The 16,144-nt window shown below is 52.2% G+C and overlaps 1 protein-coding gene and 2 long non-coding RNA genes across 4 annotated transcripts in view; 1 reads left to right on the top strand and 2 right to left on the bottom strand.

Annotated features, from left to right (window-relative positions):
- WNT7B (Wnt family member 7B) overlaps positions 1-11,768 on the bottom strand; it is a 93,751-nt gene extending 81,983 nt beyond the window's left edge. Inside the window, exon 1 of one of the 2 annotated variants that reach the window (XM_013184563.3) lies at positions 11,259-11,768. In XM_013184563.3, the coding sequence (XP_013040017.1) occupies positions 11,259-11,329 (71 nt within the window). In that variant the 5' untranslated portion in view covers positions 11,330-11,768. Of the gene's footprint in view, positions 1-4,996; positions 5,528-11,258 lie in introns of those variants that run through there. The other variant, XM_013184562.3, reaches the window with a different exon arrangement.
- On the top strand, positions 5,382-9,353 carry LOC125179868 (uncharacterized). Its single transcript, XR_010832559.1, has 3 exons — positions 5,382-6,333; positions 7,746-7,868; positions 8,315-9,353. It is a non-coding gene; the product is annotated as an uncharacterized lncRNA (long non-coding RNA).
- On the bottom strand, positions 7,704-10,694 carry LOC136791156 (uncharacterized). The gene is made up of 2 exons (XR_010832560.1): positions 10,373-10,694; positions 7,704-7,898 (listed from the first exon to the last, which is right to left on the bottom strand). It is a non-coding gene; the product is annotated as an uncharacterized lncRNA (long non-coding RNA).
- Positions 11,769-16,144: the final 4,376 nt, after the last annotated feature.

Here is a 16,144-nt window from a genome sequence, read left to right as displayed (position 1 = left end):
TTTTAGACAGGGAATTTTAGTTTGGGTGTCTTGGAGAAATGGTAGACTTGATCTTCTAAAGCTACTAGGAAGTCATATCACAGTCACTTTCCTGCCTTTGTGTGGCAGCTTCAACAGATGGAAATAGCCTCTATCAGACAGGTAAGCCAAGCTTACAGTGATTATGGCAGCACAGCATGCAAATCTTCTTTATTTTTCTTGTTTCTCCTAAGCAAAAGAAAAGGTGGTTTAGGTGATCCTAAAAAATAGTCAATATAATTTGGGGGTTCACCTGTTCTGTATCTAAGCCAACACATCTGTGGAGGCAAAATAAAGTCTTATAAATGAGTATTATGAAGTTCTATGGAACAGAAGTATCTAAAGATCCCAAAAGAGCTCTCTTTGCACACTGGATGCTGCACAAATAGAGGCTGAGAGAGCAAGTTTGCCCCCAAAGCATACACAGACTCAGCAAAAAGATGAACAAGACACGAGAGCAGGGAAACAGCAGATTTACACCACAGTCCAGTGACTGAGCCAGAGACAATCCTATTCCAATAACAAGTTTTATCACAGAGGTCGACATAGCTCTGATCTAACTGGGATAGGAAGAATGGGCTCCTCTTGAAGAGGCTGCAACACAGAGCGGGCTTGCTCTTCTGTTTGTGTAGCTCCCTCCTACACTTCCCAGATTAAGAGAAAAGCTTCAGGGACCATCTCCAGCAATCCTAATCTTTAGGGATTAGGCATGAGTACTTTCCTGTAAGCATATGAAAAATACATGCTCCTTCTAACCCACTTCCCACAAACATGGAGAAGCCCTGTTGTAAAGGAAGTGGAATTATAAGGACTTGACAGAATCAGCAGAACAGACGCAAAATGTGCAGAGGCATTTTTCTCCTACATTTCATAATCTGCCAGTAATACCTACTGGCTAATAAAAATTATTTGCTATACTGTGGTGTCAGAATGTTTAGCTGTTCTGAAGGTTTATGCTGCTATTACCTTGTACACACACATTCTCTTACAAGTTATTCCCAATCACTTTTTAGCAAATAACTGAATTAACTCTATGTACCAGCAGATAATCCCCAAAATAAGCTTCTTAAGAACACTCTCATGTTGCTAGTGAATGCACCCAACCCTGAAGAAGATGAACAGTGAAGGCGGTACACAAATGGAAAGCCAGAACAGCCCCGTCTTTTTCAGAAGCTAATTATGTGTATGCGTACAGACACATGTGCACTTAAACACGCGCTGCGAGAAACGGTGCCAAACAGTGTTATATCTAATCCTGGTTTTAGACATTTATACTAACTACATCGATATTATTAAATGACAGTTGTATACTTTAAATATGTAATTGGATTACCAACATACGTCCACTGCATTAACATATATCAGTCATCCTACTACCAGCCATTCTACCTGAAGTCGGTTTTCTTTTTCGAAAAGTCAGACACTAATTGCTTCTGGTTGTAAAAATGTTTACAGTGTCTCAGAGGGCCAGAGGTTAGTAGGTGAGCGTGCCGGAAAAGATTGCTTTAGCAGATAGCATGCTCACAGTACAGAAATCGACTTTATAAAGGAGTTTGTTCTTTAAATCTGGGTGTCTTCTCCAGGCTATTGCGCGCTTAGCACCGAGGCCTCGGGTGCCTTTTTGCTTGCGCACTTTTCAGAATTGCACTTGACCAGGATGGGCTGTGTGTTACAGCCGTGCTGGCAGAACACGCGAGCCGTGCCGACCCGTGCCGTGCCGTGCCGTGCCGTGCCGTGCCGTGCCGTGCCATGCCATGCCCGGCTCGCAGGCAGCGGGACAGACGCGGCACAGACGCGCCGCTCTCCCTCTGCTCGTCCGCTGCAAACTGCCCTCGTGAGCTTCGCCTTTATCCCCTGAGTACCAACAGCTCGGAAGACGATTTGTTGTTCGCACGGCCAAGAGATGATAGAGATCTCGGGCACAATTAACATAGTCATTGACAGTCCATGGAAGTTTAGTAAACAGCAGCTTGGGAAGCATCCTCCCCTCTAGAGAGCGAGGGTAGCAGAACCAGACAACAGAAGATAATGCTCGAACAGGCTCTACTATGCTTTAATCTTCAAAAGCTACCATTAGTAAGCCTGAGGAGTATATTTACCCACAAAATAAACACCACAAGTTCTCTAGGCTACTGTCCATTAAGCACTGAAATAACTCCTCTTTCTTTTCACTTCCAAGCGGGAGCGAGGCGAAGCATCGCAGCGCGCCCAGCTCGCTCCGGGCTGCTGGGAGGGCAGCAGCGGGGCCGAGCGAAGAGGGGTCTAGGGGAGGAAGGTCGAGGGGAGAGGGGATGGAGGGAGAGGGGATGGGGATGGGGCGACCCGGTGGAAGCGGGGCCGGGGCAACGGGGCCCCGGGGAGGCGGCCGGCTGCGTCCCCGCGGGGTGATGGATGGCCGGAGGGACGTGCGCGCTGGTTTCGGGCTGCGCTTTGTTGGCTTTCACCTCCTGATCCCTTTCCCTTCTGCTCTGCTGGACTGCAATAGCCCCCGCGGCTCCGGCTCCGCGGGTCCAGCTCCCGGTGACCTGCCGCCGGCGGGATGAACCGAGGCAGCATTATTTCCCCGCAACAAGTTCGCATTGTCTCAGGGCAGCGCTCAAAAGATCCCCGAGCGGTTCGCTCTAAATAAAGCAGGCTTTGCTCCCCTTGTATTTCCCCTCAGCAGTCGCCTTAGTATTATTATTATACTTCTATAGCTTTTGCTTTCGGACCTTATAATTATATCACACAGCAAGGGAAACCACTAGCATCCCAGCATCTGGTGTGCGGTTTAAAACTTTTGTTTCAAGATTTGAGCTATTTATAGAAGGCAAACTTTGTAGGATAGTAATTTCCTACGGTTTTGAGAAGAATATGGCTACGTTTATATTAAATGGGTATATTTATTTATTTATCACGACTCCTTCCTCCTGTTTGAAAAAGAAGATGGCATTGCAATTTTTTCACGGGCTGTTGGGTCACCTACCAGCAGACGCATCCCTCCTGGGAAGAGAAGCGGGCAGACCAGGCTGTTTGGTCTAATCAATAGCATCCCACCGAATTAAACCTAACGTGGCTCCATAAATCAAGCGCCTTTAAAAATCGGTAGCCAAGGCATGTGCATTTCATTAAGAATTAAGAATGCAGGAATAGGCGTTTAGTTTCTTTTTATGTCTGTGTTTATTCCTACTTTTCTTGCCTACCAGTGGGCTATATTTTTCCATAGCCCACAAAAAAACACGCACACGTGCTTGTTTATGTGCATGTGTATTGCTCACTTGCGTGCACAGAAAGAAAAATAGTCGGATGGATGAATGGATGGATGAATAGGATAGATAGGTGGATGGATGGATGGATGGATGGATGGATGGATGGGTGGGTAGGTGGGTGGGTAGGTAGGTAGGTAGAAAGAGAAAGAGAAAGAGAGAAAGAGAGAAAGAGAGAAAGAGAGAAAGAGAGAAAGAGAGAAAGAGAGAAAGAGAGAAAGAGAGAAAGAGAGAAAGAGAGAGAGAGAGAGAGAGAGAGAGAGAGAGAAAGAAAGAAAGAAAGAAAGAAAGAAAGAAAGAAAGAAAGAAAGAAAGAAAGAAAGAAAGAAAGAAAGAAAGAAAGAAAGAAAGAAAGAAAGAAAGAAAGAAAGAAAGAAAGAAAGAAAGAAAGAAAGAAAGAAAGAAAGAAAGAAGAAAGAAAGAAAGAAAGAAAGAAAGAAAGAAAGAAAGAAAGAAAGAGAAAACCACATGCACCTCAGGGGTAGGAGCTCCAATTTTGCACCCGCCGTGGAATAGAGGTCTGTGCTCGCCGCGGGGGTGGAATAGAAGAGAAATCCGCCCGGCACCTGCAGCCGAGGGGAATGTGAGGAGGTGACACCGAAGCAGCCTCTTCCCAGCGCAGGCGGGAGCCAAGGCGACTCCCCAGACACAGCCGGCGACCTGCCCGCCTCAGAGCTAGCCCCGGGCCCCCCCGAGCCCGGCGCCCCGCACGGAGGGGCGCGCCGGGTCCCTGGGGGATGCTCAAGGGAGGGAGCGAGTCCGGGCGCTACTCCAGCTCCTCCAGCCCCCGGTGCCCTCCTGTCCCCGCTGCTGCCCCAAAACTTGGGCGCGCCTCGCCTGAGGGCAGGGGCTCTCGGCAGCCCCTCCAGCAGCCCCTCGGGGCTCTGGAGCGCAGCCCCGACCGGGCTCCAGGGCACGGCGGCGTGTCGGTGCGGGGACCCCTGGCCCGCTGCCCCGGCACCCCCGGCCGGCGCCCCGGACCTGCCCGGGACCCGCAGCAGCGCGGCGGCCGCCGCTCCCCGCAGCCCGCACGGAGCAGCCTGGCCGCTACCTCTCCCCCGCAACATTAAATGCAGATACAGATATTAAAAAACCGAGCCCGAAACTCCTTGCAGTCCCACCCACCGACTCTCATTTCCCCCACCCCTACCTCCACCCCCTTCCTCACAAGGAAAAGGTCCTGGAGCCAGCTCTAACTGCGGGACTGCAGATCCCTCCTGAGCAAAAGCACCCGCCTAGCGTGCGCCTCCGCGCAACGCGGCCGCGGCTCCCCCCTGGCTGCGGGCTGGGTCTCCCCTGGCGAGCACGGAGCCGTGGCCGTCTCCTCTCCGGCAGGAGGAGGAGTCGGGCTCGAAGGCCCCGGGGAGACGCCGCTCGGCTCCGCTCCGCTCCGCTCCCCGTGCCCGCCGCCCTCCCGGTGCCACCGCCCCGCGGAGGGGCGCGCAAGGTCCCGGCCCCGGCGGGGCAGCCCCGGGAGTTACCTGGCGGTGCACCTTCCCCGGTCGGGGCCCGACCGCCAGCAGCTCCGCCGCCACCACCACCACCACCGTCATCATCATCAATCATCATCACCATCATCATCCTCACCACCACGCTCTGCGCGGAGCTGCCGCCGCCCGGGCTGGCTGGCTTGTCCCGGCTCCCTCTGCTTGCATTGCCCCTAGGCAGCTAGCGGGGGCATTTCAAACGGTATTTGGAAAAAATAACAATTAAAAAAAATCTGGATCACTTACAGGTAACTCCCACTGGTAAGGATGAGGAAAATCTGAGGGTAATACACTGAGAGTAACACACTGCGAGATGAAAAAAGTATCATGGCTGAATCCCGTTTACACTCTTGGAGTTCGCTTCCTTGGTTATTCCTTTCTGGCCCCCCCTGGTCGTAACTCCCCACCCTTTTTGGTGTCAGCTGTGGCTTGAATCTGAGTTGGAATCCAGTCCCTTGGGCTTGGGGGGCTTTGTCTGGTTTTTTTTTGTTTGTTTGTATTGTTGTGTCTAGTATTCCCCTGGTGCTAATGCTGCTCCCTGTGCAGAGTATGTGCTGCTGCTGCTGCTCTCGCTGCTGCTGCTGCCTCTGGGCTCCTGCCTGTCATGTCTCAGTGGTTGGAAGTTGTTACAGTGGGTTCTCGTGTTGGAATGAGGATGGTTTAAGGGATTTGGATGGCAGAAAGTGCCTCTCTCTCTCTCTCTCTCTCTCCCTGTTTCTGCAACTCTCCTGAGACTCGGGGCTGCCATTGGGCAGTCAGTCACTGCAATCCGCCTACTTTTTTCTCTCCCTCTCTCTCCCTCCTTTTTTTTTTTTTTTTTTTTTTTTTTTTTTTTAAGGGGAGGATGACAATGGAGAGACACTGATCTCGCCCGGGCTGCAATGCACCCTCTCTCCCCGGGCCAGCCCTGTCCGTACGCCCAGCTCTCGGAGCGGTCCCCACCCGCTCAGCGCTGCATTTTGGGGCGGCTCGCTCCGTGCCTCGGCGAAGGCAGCTCTTGGGCTCTGGTTCGGAGACGTCCTGGAGGAGCCGGCAGCTCCTGGTTAATTGCTTTATGATGGGTGGCTGCCCCAGCTCCCCCAAAGGGCTCCGCCGTCCCCTCCAGCCCCGGAGGGCTCTTGGCTCTTGTTGCCCCTGCTGTTGCAAATCAAGCTCTGGTTTCGGGGGGACCTCTGTACAAAAAAAAAAAAAAAAAAAAAAAAAAGACGTGCACGTTGTCTTAGCCCGCCTAAGAGAGAAATAAAGACGTGCACACTCGTAGCTTCCTGGTGGGGCTGGCTTTGGCGTGAGAGAAGGGGGGAAAGGACGTGTGGGCAGCAGCCGGGTGACGGGGGCGAGCGGGGGCCGCAGCGCCGGGCCGGCCGGGAGCCTCTCCCGCAGCCCCCGGGGGCAGAGCTGCCGCCTCTCCCTTTCCCTCCTTCTTTCCCAGAGGATACAGGGCGGGCTAGGCGCTTTGCCGGCGGATCAGCCCCCTCTCCCCTGCGTGCCCCTCGGGCCCCGGGCCGGGGGGAGCTCGCCCCGACCCTGCTGCGGCCAGCGGGAGCCCCTCGCCCCGCGGAGCACTGGATTCGTCTGGTTTTCGGGTAAGGAAACGAAGTCCCGCTGGTGGGAACCTGCTGGAGGGACGTGGGCTTCGGGTCTCCAAACGAAGCCCCAAAGAGAAATGTGCTCCGCGGCGAGTTTAGCTGAAGTGCAGCCGGAGCGAAAAAGAACTGGGTTCCGAAGGCTCCTTGGTCCGTAGGATTTGTAATGTTCGTCTCGGGTTAATCGCCTAATGACCGAAGGAGCTTTCTTGGCCGAGAGCTCCTCCGGACACCCCGGATACACCTCCTCGAGTTAACCAGTCCCGGCACATGGGTGCAGCTGTCCCTGCGGCACAACGAAATAATCCTTCGGATGGAATCGCGAGTGCAGAATTGGTGTAAAAACGGTGTGTTCCGCCGAATATCCGATAAGAGTCTTCTCGGGGGTTTGTTTCATTTAACGACTTTCATCTACAAGATGAATAATGCATGCGCTGGTACAGTGAGCGTCATTTGGAGAACGCTATTCTCGATTAATGAGGGACAGAAGTTTAAGCCTCTCAACGATTACTTACATCCTAGAATCGTCTTATTTATTTGTAATTCTTTAAGATTCTGAAATTGTCGTATTTATACTTCTTTAACTGTGTTTGTGCATCTGTCTACACATATATATAGAGAGAGACATATAGCTGTGTATCTCCCGTGATGCCCGTTGCCCTTCTCAGACATGTAAAAAGTGGCTGGGGCAGCAGAGCTGAAAGCGAACTGGGAGAACGAGTAGCGATTTTTGATGGGTTATTTCTACCATTTTTTCGGCTTCAGATATATTTTAAAATGTTCTTTTAAAGATGTGCATGGCGGGGAAAGGAAGGGAAGAAAGTGAATTCTAAAAATGAAAAGTAAACGCTGGAAAACTTCGAAGTAAGGCTGGCAGGGGCTGAGCCAGCCCGGCTGAAACGAAGACGCTTTGCCCTTCCGCACAGCTTCGGGAGGAAGCTAGCTTTGTCGTGTAGTGGGAGGAAAGTCTTATAAAATCAACCAAATCGTGCCGATTCATTTTGGGAAGATAATTTTTTTCGCTAAAAACGCGGGCCGATTATTACGTCGGAAAATCAATAGCAATGATGCCGGTGATAACAATAACGCTTTAAATTCTCTGCAAATTGTATCTATATGTATGGCAGTCTGGAATAGCGAGAAGTGCACTTGTTTTGTCGAATAAACCGACCTGTTAAGCCGAATATAACCCCCATAAAATGGTGTGGCACTCTAGGAGCCGGTACTGGCGGTAGCACCTAATATGGACATTTCAGCATCTGTCATTTCTTCTCCCACAAACCTGTGTTTTCTGGACAAAATACGGGCAGGGCGGCACCGAAATGGTTGCCGGCACCGTGCGATAGAAGGCAGATGAAGCAGAGCAGGCATGAATTAAGAATTTCCCTTTTATTTCTTTCATCTATTCCCAGCTGCGGTTTCTTTCTTACACCAAAACCTGCAGTGTCCGGCAGGAGATCACGTCGGAAGACAGAAAGAGCTTTGACCGCACGTCCAGCAGGCAACGCACTGGACTCCTTTCAGGTCGGAACCAGGTATTTCTTGTACCTCGCAGAGCTGCAAGTCTAGTGCAGGGGAAAAAAAGGGGGTCAAAGATGAGTCCCTTGACGCGACCCGACGTCGGGCTGGCGGGGAGCGGGCGGGCTGGCTGCGGCAGCATAGCCAAGGGCATCGCGGCAAGGGGCCGGGGGGGTCACGGTCGAAGCCCTCTCGTCTCCTCCCGGGGCCTCTCCGGGGCTCCCGGCGCTGCCTCCCTCATGGTGGCCGCCGTCGCGGCTGCGCCCAGGTACGGGGAGGCTCAGAGGGGAGCGGGATTTCTTTGGCGTTTGGGGCAGGAGCCGTCGGCACAAGCTTTCCGTGGCTCCCCGGGGCAGGGCCAGCTCCTGCCCCCCTCCTCCTGCACCCCTTGAGCCGCACCTCGGCCTCCTCCCCGCGGGCCTCCTCTCCGCTCCCCCTGGCTGCCCTCCTTCTATCCGTCCAGGAAAGAGGACGGGGAACACGGGGGGCTTGCCCCCCGAGCCCCGATCTGGGCACGGCCAACCGCTCCGTCTTTCCAGAGGGTCCCAGCACTCATCCCCAGAGCATCCGCTGCGATTTGCATCTGCGGCACAGCTGCGATTTTGGACTTCCGACGCGTTTATTAATTAAACTGGAGCTGGCTGCTCTGTGATCTTCGCAGGAAACTTGTCTGTTTCAATCCAGCTGCCAGCCGAGGTCGCCGTTTGATTACCTCTGTTTTCGCCGCTAGATGCTGGGAGCCAGGGGGGCTGCAAGGCGCAACGGCGAGAGTCGGACCACTCCGCGCCGGAGTGGGGGTTGCTGGTCACCGCGGCTTCACCCCCCTCACCTGTGCCAGCCGGTGCGGGAGCAAGGCTCGACACGGCCAGAAACATACTGAGGAATGCAAAATGGAACTGGGAAGAACGGGAATTCCGTGGGAGGGAGTGATGGAGCAGGGATGGAGGGGTGGAGGGAGGGATGGAGGAAGGGAGGACCACCTGAGTGGGGTCTCGTTCCCTCCTCTGTACTGGGGACAGCGGCTTCTCCACTCCAAGCCGCCGCTGGGACCCTGCCGTGCCGCAGCAGCAGCCCCGCCAGTCAGCAGCTGGGCATCGTCTTGTTTTCCCTCCCCTCGGGCTCCCCTTCGCCACTGTCCAGCCAGAAAGCCCAGCTCTGATCACGTTTTATTAAGACAAGAACATGTGCTCGGCGGCAAATAACGTAACTGCATAAGCCAAGTTCTTTGCTATCTCCATCTCTTCTTCACCCTGCAAACTAAACCTAAGGCGCGGGGAGGCAAACCGTGTTTTATCTCACTTCATCGCCCCCCCCCCCCCCCCCATGCCTTTGCTACGCACAGAGCTCACTAGGAAAGGTATCATTACGCTTAGAGGATATGGTTTCAACAAAATGGTAGTTCCAGTGGCTGATGAAAGAGGAAATAATTGCATCCCACATGCCTAGCCTAGAAGTAGCCCTGGATCTCAGAGCAAATTTCTCTCCTATTGTTCAGGGAAAGTGAAGCATCCTCATTGCCTTACAGGCATGGTGATGGATCTGATGGGGTTTCTGTAAGGGCTTTTACTGTTCCTGCCCTCCACTCAATTTTATTTCCAGGCTCAGTTCGACAGCATTCTTGCGATTTTTTTTTCCACCCGAATCCCCTTCTAAAACAGCCACAATCAATTTCGAAAAGAAATCTGCCTTCCAGACTGTAACACGTGCCCAATCTTCTGTTCCCTTTACAACTAAAACCGCAGTGAAAGCGAACAGCACTAGCACTAACCCTTCTTCTGCAAACCCTTTTCTTTGAGCTCGTCTGGCCCTCCGCGAGGGACGCCTTTGCACAGAGTCTACCGGTCAGCTACCGAGGCAGACGGGGCGCCCCGTCTGGGTGGATTTAGGGATCAGGAGGACGGCGGTGCAGGTACCCGGCCCGGCCCGCACCCCCGAGGCTCCGCGGGGGACCCTTCCGCGGCACCTGCGGCCGTGGGGGCGGGCTGGGAGCCCTGCCGCAGTGCCCGGGCCACGAATTAGGTGGCTAGCCAGATGGGCGAGCGAAGGTGAATGCAACCTGCTGGGGACCCTCCGGGCAGGGCCGGGCCGGGAGGGAGCGGGCAGGAGCACCGACCGGCGTGGGCACCGCTTCCCTTTTGCTCCCGTTGCAGCCCGGTTCAGCAGCCCCCCACCCCCCACCACCACCCCAAATCGTGCAACCGGCTCCTGCGCTCCCCCCCCGCTGCAGACCGCCCCTATGTTGCCCCGCCGGCCCCCTCCTCCCCGTCGCCGCCCGTTTTGCTCTGGGGGGTGGCCGAGGAGGGGACGGGGAGTGGCGGCGGGCGACAGCTTTGCGCGTCCCTAGAGGGTCCCGGCGGCCGGCTCCGCGCTTGTCCCTGCCGGCCCTTTCCGTGCTGCTGGCCTGGCTCCCCGGGGACGTGCTCCCCCTTCACACACACACACGCGCGACCTGCCCCTTCGCCCCCTTCTTTCCCGTGTTGGTTTCAAGGCGGGAAGCAAACGTTTTCGGATTGCAACTCACCTTATGCATTCTTGATCATTTAAAAAAAAAATCCCACAGCTATGCAAAGACAGGATCTTTAAAGAGGTTGTAGCTCGACAGGTAAGGACTCGGCTGGGGCTCAGGAATGTGGAAATTCAACTCAAGTCAGCCTACTGCGACGAGCAATATTAATAAGGGCACCCAGGTAAGGGGGGGGAGAGGCAGAGGGAGAAACTTGGCGACTGAAATCACAGCGCGGTCTCGGCCGCTGCCATCCAGCAACGCGGAGACACCACCGAGATCTCCGGCAGCGCTGGCCGGGCCCCCCCGGCCCCCCCCGTTCCCCCGAGACGCCCCTGCCAGCGCCCCCCCCCCCCCCCCCCTTTCCCGCCCCCCCCAGTCCGCCCGGCCGCCGGGATGCGGAGGCAGCCGGAGCAGTTGTCAAGTTAATTTCACCACGTCGGCGTGATGGTTAGGAGCGCAAATTGTGTCTAGGCCTGCATAAAACAAATCCCCGAGTGCAGGTTCGGAGCAGGGATTCCCCTCCTCCCGCCCCTTTCTCCTTTTTAATACTTAAGCTCCTCTCTATTGTCTCATCAGCAGCGGCTGAGTTAACTCTGTCGGGCTCTTTTTTTTTTTTTTTTGGCTCCGAGGGTACCGTGAGCCAGAGCTAATACCGAAGCCCGGCTGAGCGGTGTAAAACACGAGGATCCGGCGTTCCCCGGTGAGCGGCTCCCTCCAGGCTCCGCGACACCGGAGCGACCCCGCCGCCACCCCCCGCACCGCGACCCTGCCCCAGGGTCCCGGCGGCGAGACACGATCGCTTCCCGTCCTTTTGTCGCTCGATCGCTTCTCTTCTTTCGGCTGCGCTTGCTCCGCGCTAACGTGACCCAAAAGACAAGGTTTGTGGTGCACAAGGACTTACCCTAGTTTGACATAGATGACTCCAAAGCATAGAAACACGTAGAAAATCCACTTGCGAAAGTTTCTGTGCATGATCTAGAGAATGGACTGAGCCATAAAAACTGCACAAAAAGTCGAACTGATCTTGTCGATTAAATCCCAGTTAAGAGCATTTCTGAAGCTGCCCAGAAGCAAAGCCGTCCAAACTGTAAAAAATCAACAGCGCGCAGATAAGCAGCTCTTCCCAGAGCCATGGTGACCAAAACCGGCTCCGATAGTAAAGCTAAAGAGGGAGGAAAACAGATAGAGCTGCTCAAAACGGTAAAACAAAAACCCAAGACAGACAGTCTGAGGAAGAAAATGAGCAAGCACTGATCTTGATCAACTGCCTCATAGAGCCCTGAAGTTCAATGTGTTTTTACTTGTTCTGACTTCCCCAGGTAACACTACGTATCTTGCAATCTATGGCTCCAGGTAGGAGGATCTCTTCTCTCTCTCTCCCTCTCTCTCTCTCTCTCTCTCTCCTGCTCTTCCCCCCACCCTGTATGTGTCAGAATCTAATACATATCTTATCTGTCCGTGCGTATGTGTGTGTGCGAGTTCTGTGCGTGTTTGTGTTTCGGTAGGCATGTCCCTCAGCCTGAGTGTTTGGGAAAACACATGAAATGTATCCAAAAAGGGAAATAATAAAAGACTCGTCGTCTCAAGCTACAGCATTTTTTTTTTCATTTCCTCTAGTATGGTAACGAAGCTGCATTTGTAATGTATTGACTTTCCGAAAGATATTGATAATTTATTATTATTATTTTCCTTTTTAATCATAAAGAGGCAGGCGTTAACCCCAGGTTGCTTATAGCTCTGTGTCGTAAAACGTGGTGTGTGTGTGTCCAGGCTATCTCTCTTTGGCCGTCCAACCCTGTTGTGCACTTAAAAACGCCTGTCACTAAATTTGATTTCATTTTCCACAGCAAGTAAACATTCCCCGTCCTTTAAAAAACGGATATACTTGGATTTTAGCATAAGTTTGGGATATTCAGTTTACTGCTCTTCGTGAAATTACTGTGTTCAGACACAGTCAAGCAAGTTTTCTCTTTCTTTCTTTTTCTTTCTTTCTTTCTTTTTCTTTCTTTCTTTCTTTCTTTCTTTCTTTTTCTTTCTTTCTTTCTCTCCTTCCTTCCTTCCTTCCTTCCTTCCTTCCTTCCTTCCTTCCTTCCTTCCTTCCTTCCTTCCTTCCTTCCTTCCTTTCTTCCTTCCTTCTTTCTTTCTTTCTCTCTCTCTCTCTTTCTCTCTTTCTCTTTCTTTCTCTCTCTCTCTTTCTCTCTCTCTTTCTTTCTTTCTTTCTTTCTTTCTTTCTCTTTTTCTCACTCATTTCAGAGTCGTTCAGTTTATTCCTGCATTCTGTGGAATTGCCTATTCCAGTCTATTACACAAAGTGTGTCTGTCTGGAGGCATATGTCTGCATGCATACGCACGTCTAAATAGCACTCAAATACACGCTTGTGGGCTGTGGTAAGTTATAGAGATATGGATAAACCTGTGCGCCTATGCCCACTTGCACACAAGTGTACATATACATGTAGTAACAGTAAACACCAATAGCTCTAGGCATCTCTTCAAGAGAAACAGCTAAACGCACACCAGTGAGGGCTGAAAGGCAAGCAGGCAGTGACAAGCAAGCAAAAGAGCCTGAACACAGAACTTCATCGTAAAGTACTGATGGAGAGAACAAAGGATTTTTTAAAGCCCAGACAGGCTGTCGTGGTTGAAGTGACACAGTGTGAAACTGGAGGTCATGCTCGATGCCTCCCACAGACACCCCGCTCCCCAAAACTGGCTCTCCTCGGGGCAGCGCTCAAGGATGTCCAGCGGGTCTCCCGGCGAGGGAAGCAGAAGCTGAGGGGAAGAGAGAGCGGCCTCATCTGGGGGCCCTTAGTGCCACCCCGGGGTGACACAGAGGCGGTCGAGCCTGCCCTACTCCGCCGCTGCCTCTAGCCGCAGCTCGGCTTCTTCCACCCCCCCACCCCCCCACTTTCCCCTCTTTTTCTTTAATGCCCAGCCATCCTCCCCATCACCTCTACTCCCTTATTCCTAACACTTAGCTGTGAATAACTCGTCTTTTTAAAAAGCTGTTTTTTTCCTCCCCGTTCTTTCTATTTAAATATCCTTTATTTTCCCCCACACACCTTTTTTTTTTTTTTTTTTTTTTTTTTTACGTGAGATGAAGCCGTATTTCCCCCTTGCAAAAAACATTTCTCCAGCCCCATAACTTAACCCAGACTTCCCCCCAACCTCCCTCCCGGAGGCACTGACGATGCTCATCCTCCTCTTGCCCCCACAATACCTCTCCCCCCTTTTTTTCCCACTGGAAGACGACGTGCCCCTCCCCCCTCCCCTCCGACACCCCGCTAGGAAGGGCCGAGCCCCCGGGGCGCGGAGGGCGGGGGGGGGGGGGGGTGCGGGGCCGCGTCCCACGGGGTAACACCGCCACCCAGGGGCGGCGGGAGGCCCTGCCGATGCCAAGGCCGGGCCGGGCCGGGCCGGGCCAAAGGGCATGCGGGGGGCTCCGCTGGGTTCCTGGGCAGCCGGGACCTGGGGGCAGCCAGGGACGCTGCCAGCACAGGCTGCCTGGGGGACCCGGGGGGATCCGGAGGAGGCGGCGGTGCCACGAGGAGAAGCCGCCGCCCCCGAGCCCCCGCCCCCCTGCAGGTCGCCGTCTGCCGTCCTAAACCTCTGCCTAAAAGCCGGGTTTTGCGCGGTAGAAGCTGCCTTGCTCCTCAGTTTCCCCCCACGAGTGCTCCCTGCTCCCCTTTGACGTCGGAGTTGGGAGAACAGGAAGAGTGAGGGTCTCAGGGGCAGAACGATTAATTGTTTCCTTTCTTCTCTAAAGATTACTTATACATTCCATCTGGTGGTCCCTTCCCTTCCCTTCCCTTCCCTTCCCTTCCCTTCCCTTCCCTTCCCTTCCCTTCCCTTCCCTTCCCTTCCCTTCCCTTCCCTTCCCTTCCCTTCCCCCTTCCCTTCCCTTCCCTTCCCCTTCCCTTCCCCTCCCCTCCCCCTCCCCCCCTTCCCCTTCCCCTTCCCCCCATCCCACCTGCTTCTTTGAACTGGTGAGTCTTTTTCATGTTTCCATGAAGTTCCAATAGAAGCAACCAAGCTAGATTTTGTCTAAAACTATCTTGGATACAGTTACAATTTCAGAGCAAAATGCTTTTATATTTTTGACACTTACTTCACTGTTATCATCAGCTAATTGGACTGGGGATAAATGGTAGATTTTCTTTCCTCCAAATATCAGTTTATCTATTGCTGAAAGCTTAGGCTAACAATAAGAAGATTTCATGGAGATTAATAATTCTGAGATTTAAAAAAAAAAAAAACAACGGCACTGTAGAATATTAAAGCAGGTAGTTCTCACAGTTAGTATTCAGAAATTCAAATAGTTTATAGGCAAAAATATGTGAAGCTTGTTGAACTATATTAAACAAATATCAACTTAGTAATGATAAATATTTCCTGAAAGTAAGGTAATATTCACAAATACAGAAGCATTGGTAGGTGTGGATTGAAACCATTTGCTGAACGCTCTTTTAGTGCACAGGCATAGCAAATGATTATCGTTATCATTATCACTCATCCAAAATAATTGGTGTAGCAGGTTGCTTCCTACAGGTGATTGAAAATTCAGTAATTCATTTTTTTCTGCTCATTTGCCCCACGCTGATAAAGTGTAACATTCACTCCTATAAACCTGCAGAAGGAAAGGTCACCTGTAACACGCTGCTGCCTGACGCCAGCCCTCCGAGAGCCTTTTAATGAAATGGCTCATGTGGTAAAATGTTTCAAAGGCCTATTGGACATCAGTTTTCACAATCCATCACAGACACATTTACCTGCACTCCTTCAACAAGAAAGGCTTTTCCTGCATGTAAGGAGGAGAACCTGGGCAACCTTTCGTGGTGGTCAGCAGTGGATTTGTCCCAGAGCTTAGTCAATCAGCAGTAACTACCAGGCGTGCTGTTAACACAAGGGCAAGTATCTGTCTTAAAAAAAAAAAAAAAAAAGGAGGCAACGAGAACAAGATTCACTTGCCAGCTTGCCAGGGCATGCGTCTCATTATTTTCCATTACCCAATCTGTGCCACAAAGGACATGGCACTGCTAGTCTGACCTGGACCACCGTGACTGTAGGGCCTTACAGACAGAGGACAGACTCTGTCCCAGGATGAGGAAGCAATCCTCAGGGGACTAAGAGGCAAAAGCCTGCACAGCAGCATGTAAATCTTTATAAATGGAGCAGAGTGGACAGGGAAAGGAATTTTAAACTGTCTGTCACACTTCACATCATTTTCCCCAGAGCTTATTTCCAAGCACGGTGTTCAAAATCAGAATAAATCTTGTGAAATTTCTCGGGAATGCAGGCAGCAGGCATAATGCCTCTGAGACAGGCTTCCTTACACACCTTTCTCTTTTTTACTGCTCAGATCAATCATAGGTAACTGGCATGCTTGTCCCAGGTCCCAAAGGCTAACCACCGGAAAATCTGCCTGCGTTTATCCCAGCCAGCCACTGGCCGGCACTGTTGCTCCACGCTGTTGGAGATGAAGGCCCACCTAACATACATAGACGTGAAAGTATTCCTCAGGGAAAACACGAAGAGGACGTGGCTGAAAGAGAGGAAAAGAACTAGAAGAATAAAAATGAGCATAAGAAACAGAGAGTTATATCTGACAAGGATCTTATGCCATACAATTGGCAAGTGTTCTTAACAAGTATATGTGTTAACTATACACATTTACTAACAGTCCTTAATATTTTGCTCATTAAGTCTTTTCTTGGCTCCTTCTCTCATTTACTTAACTGCTTCTTAGGTGTAAGGTGGCCACCCTCTCTGAGAGACTACTGAACCCAC

This window comes from Anser cygnoides, chromosome 1, assembly GCF_040182565.1.
Source record: "Anser cygnoides isolate HZ-2024a breed goose chromosome 1, Taihu_goose_T2T_genome, whole genome shotgun sequence".
NCBI lineage: Eukaryota > Metazoa > Chordata > Aves > Anseriformes > Anatidae > Anser > Anser cygnoides.
The sequence above is the reverse complement of the archived record's forward strand: the minus strand, read 5'-3'. Positions and strand labels throughout refer to the sequence as shown.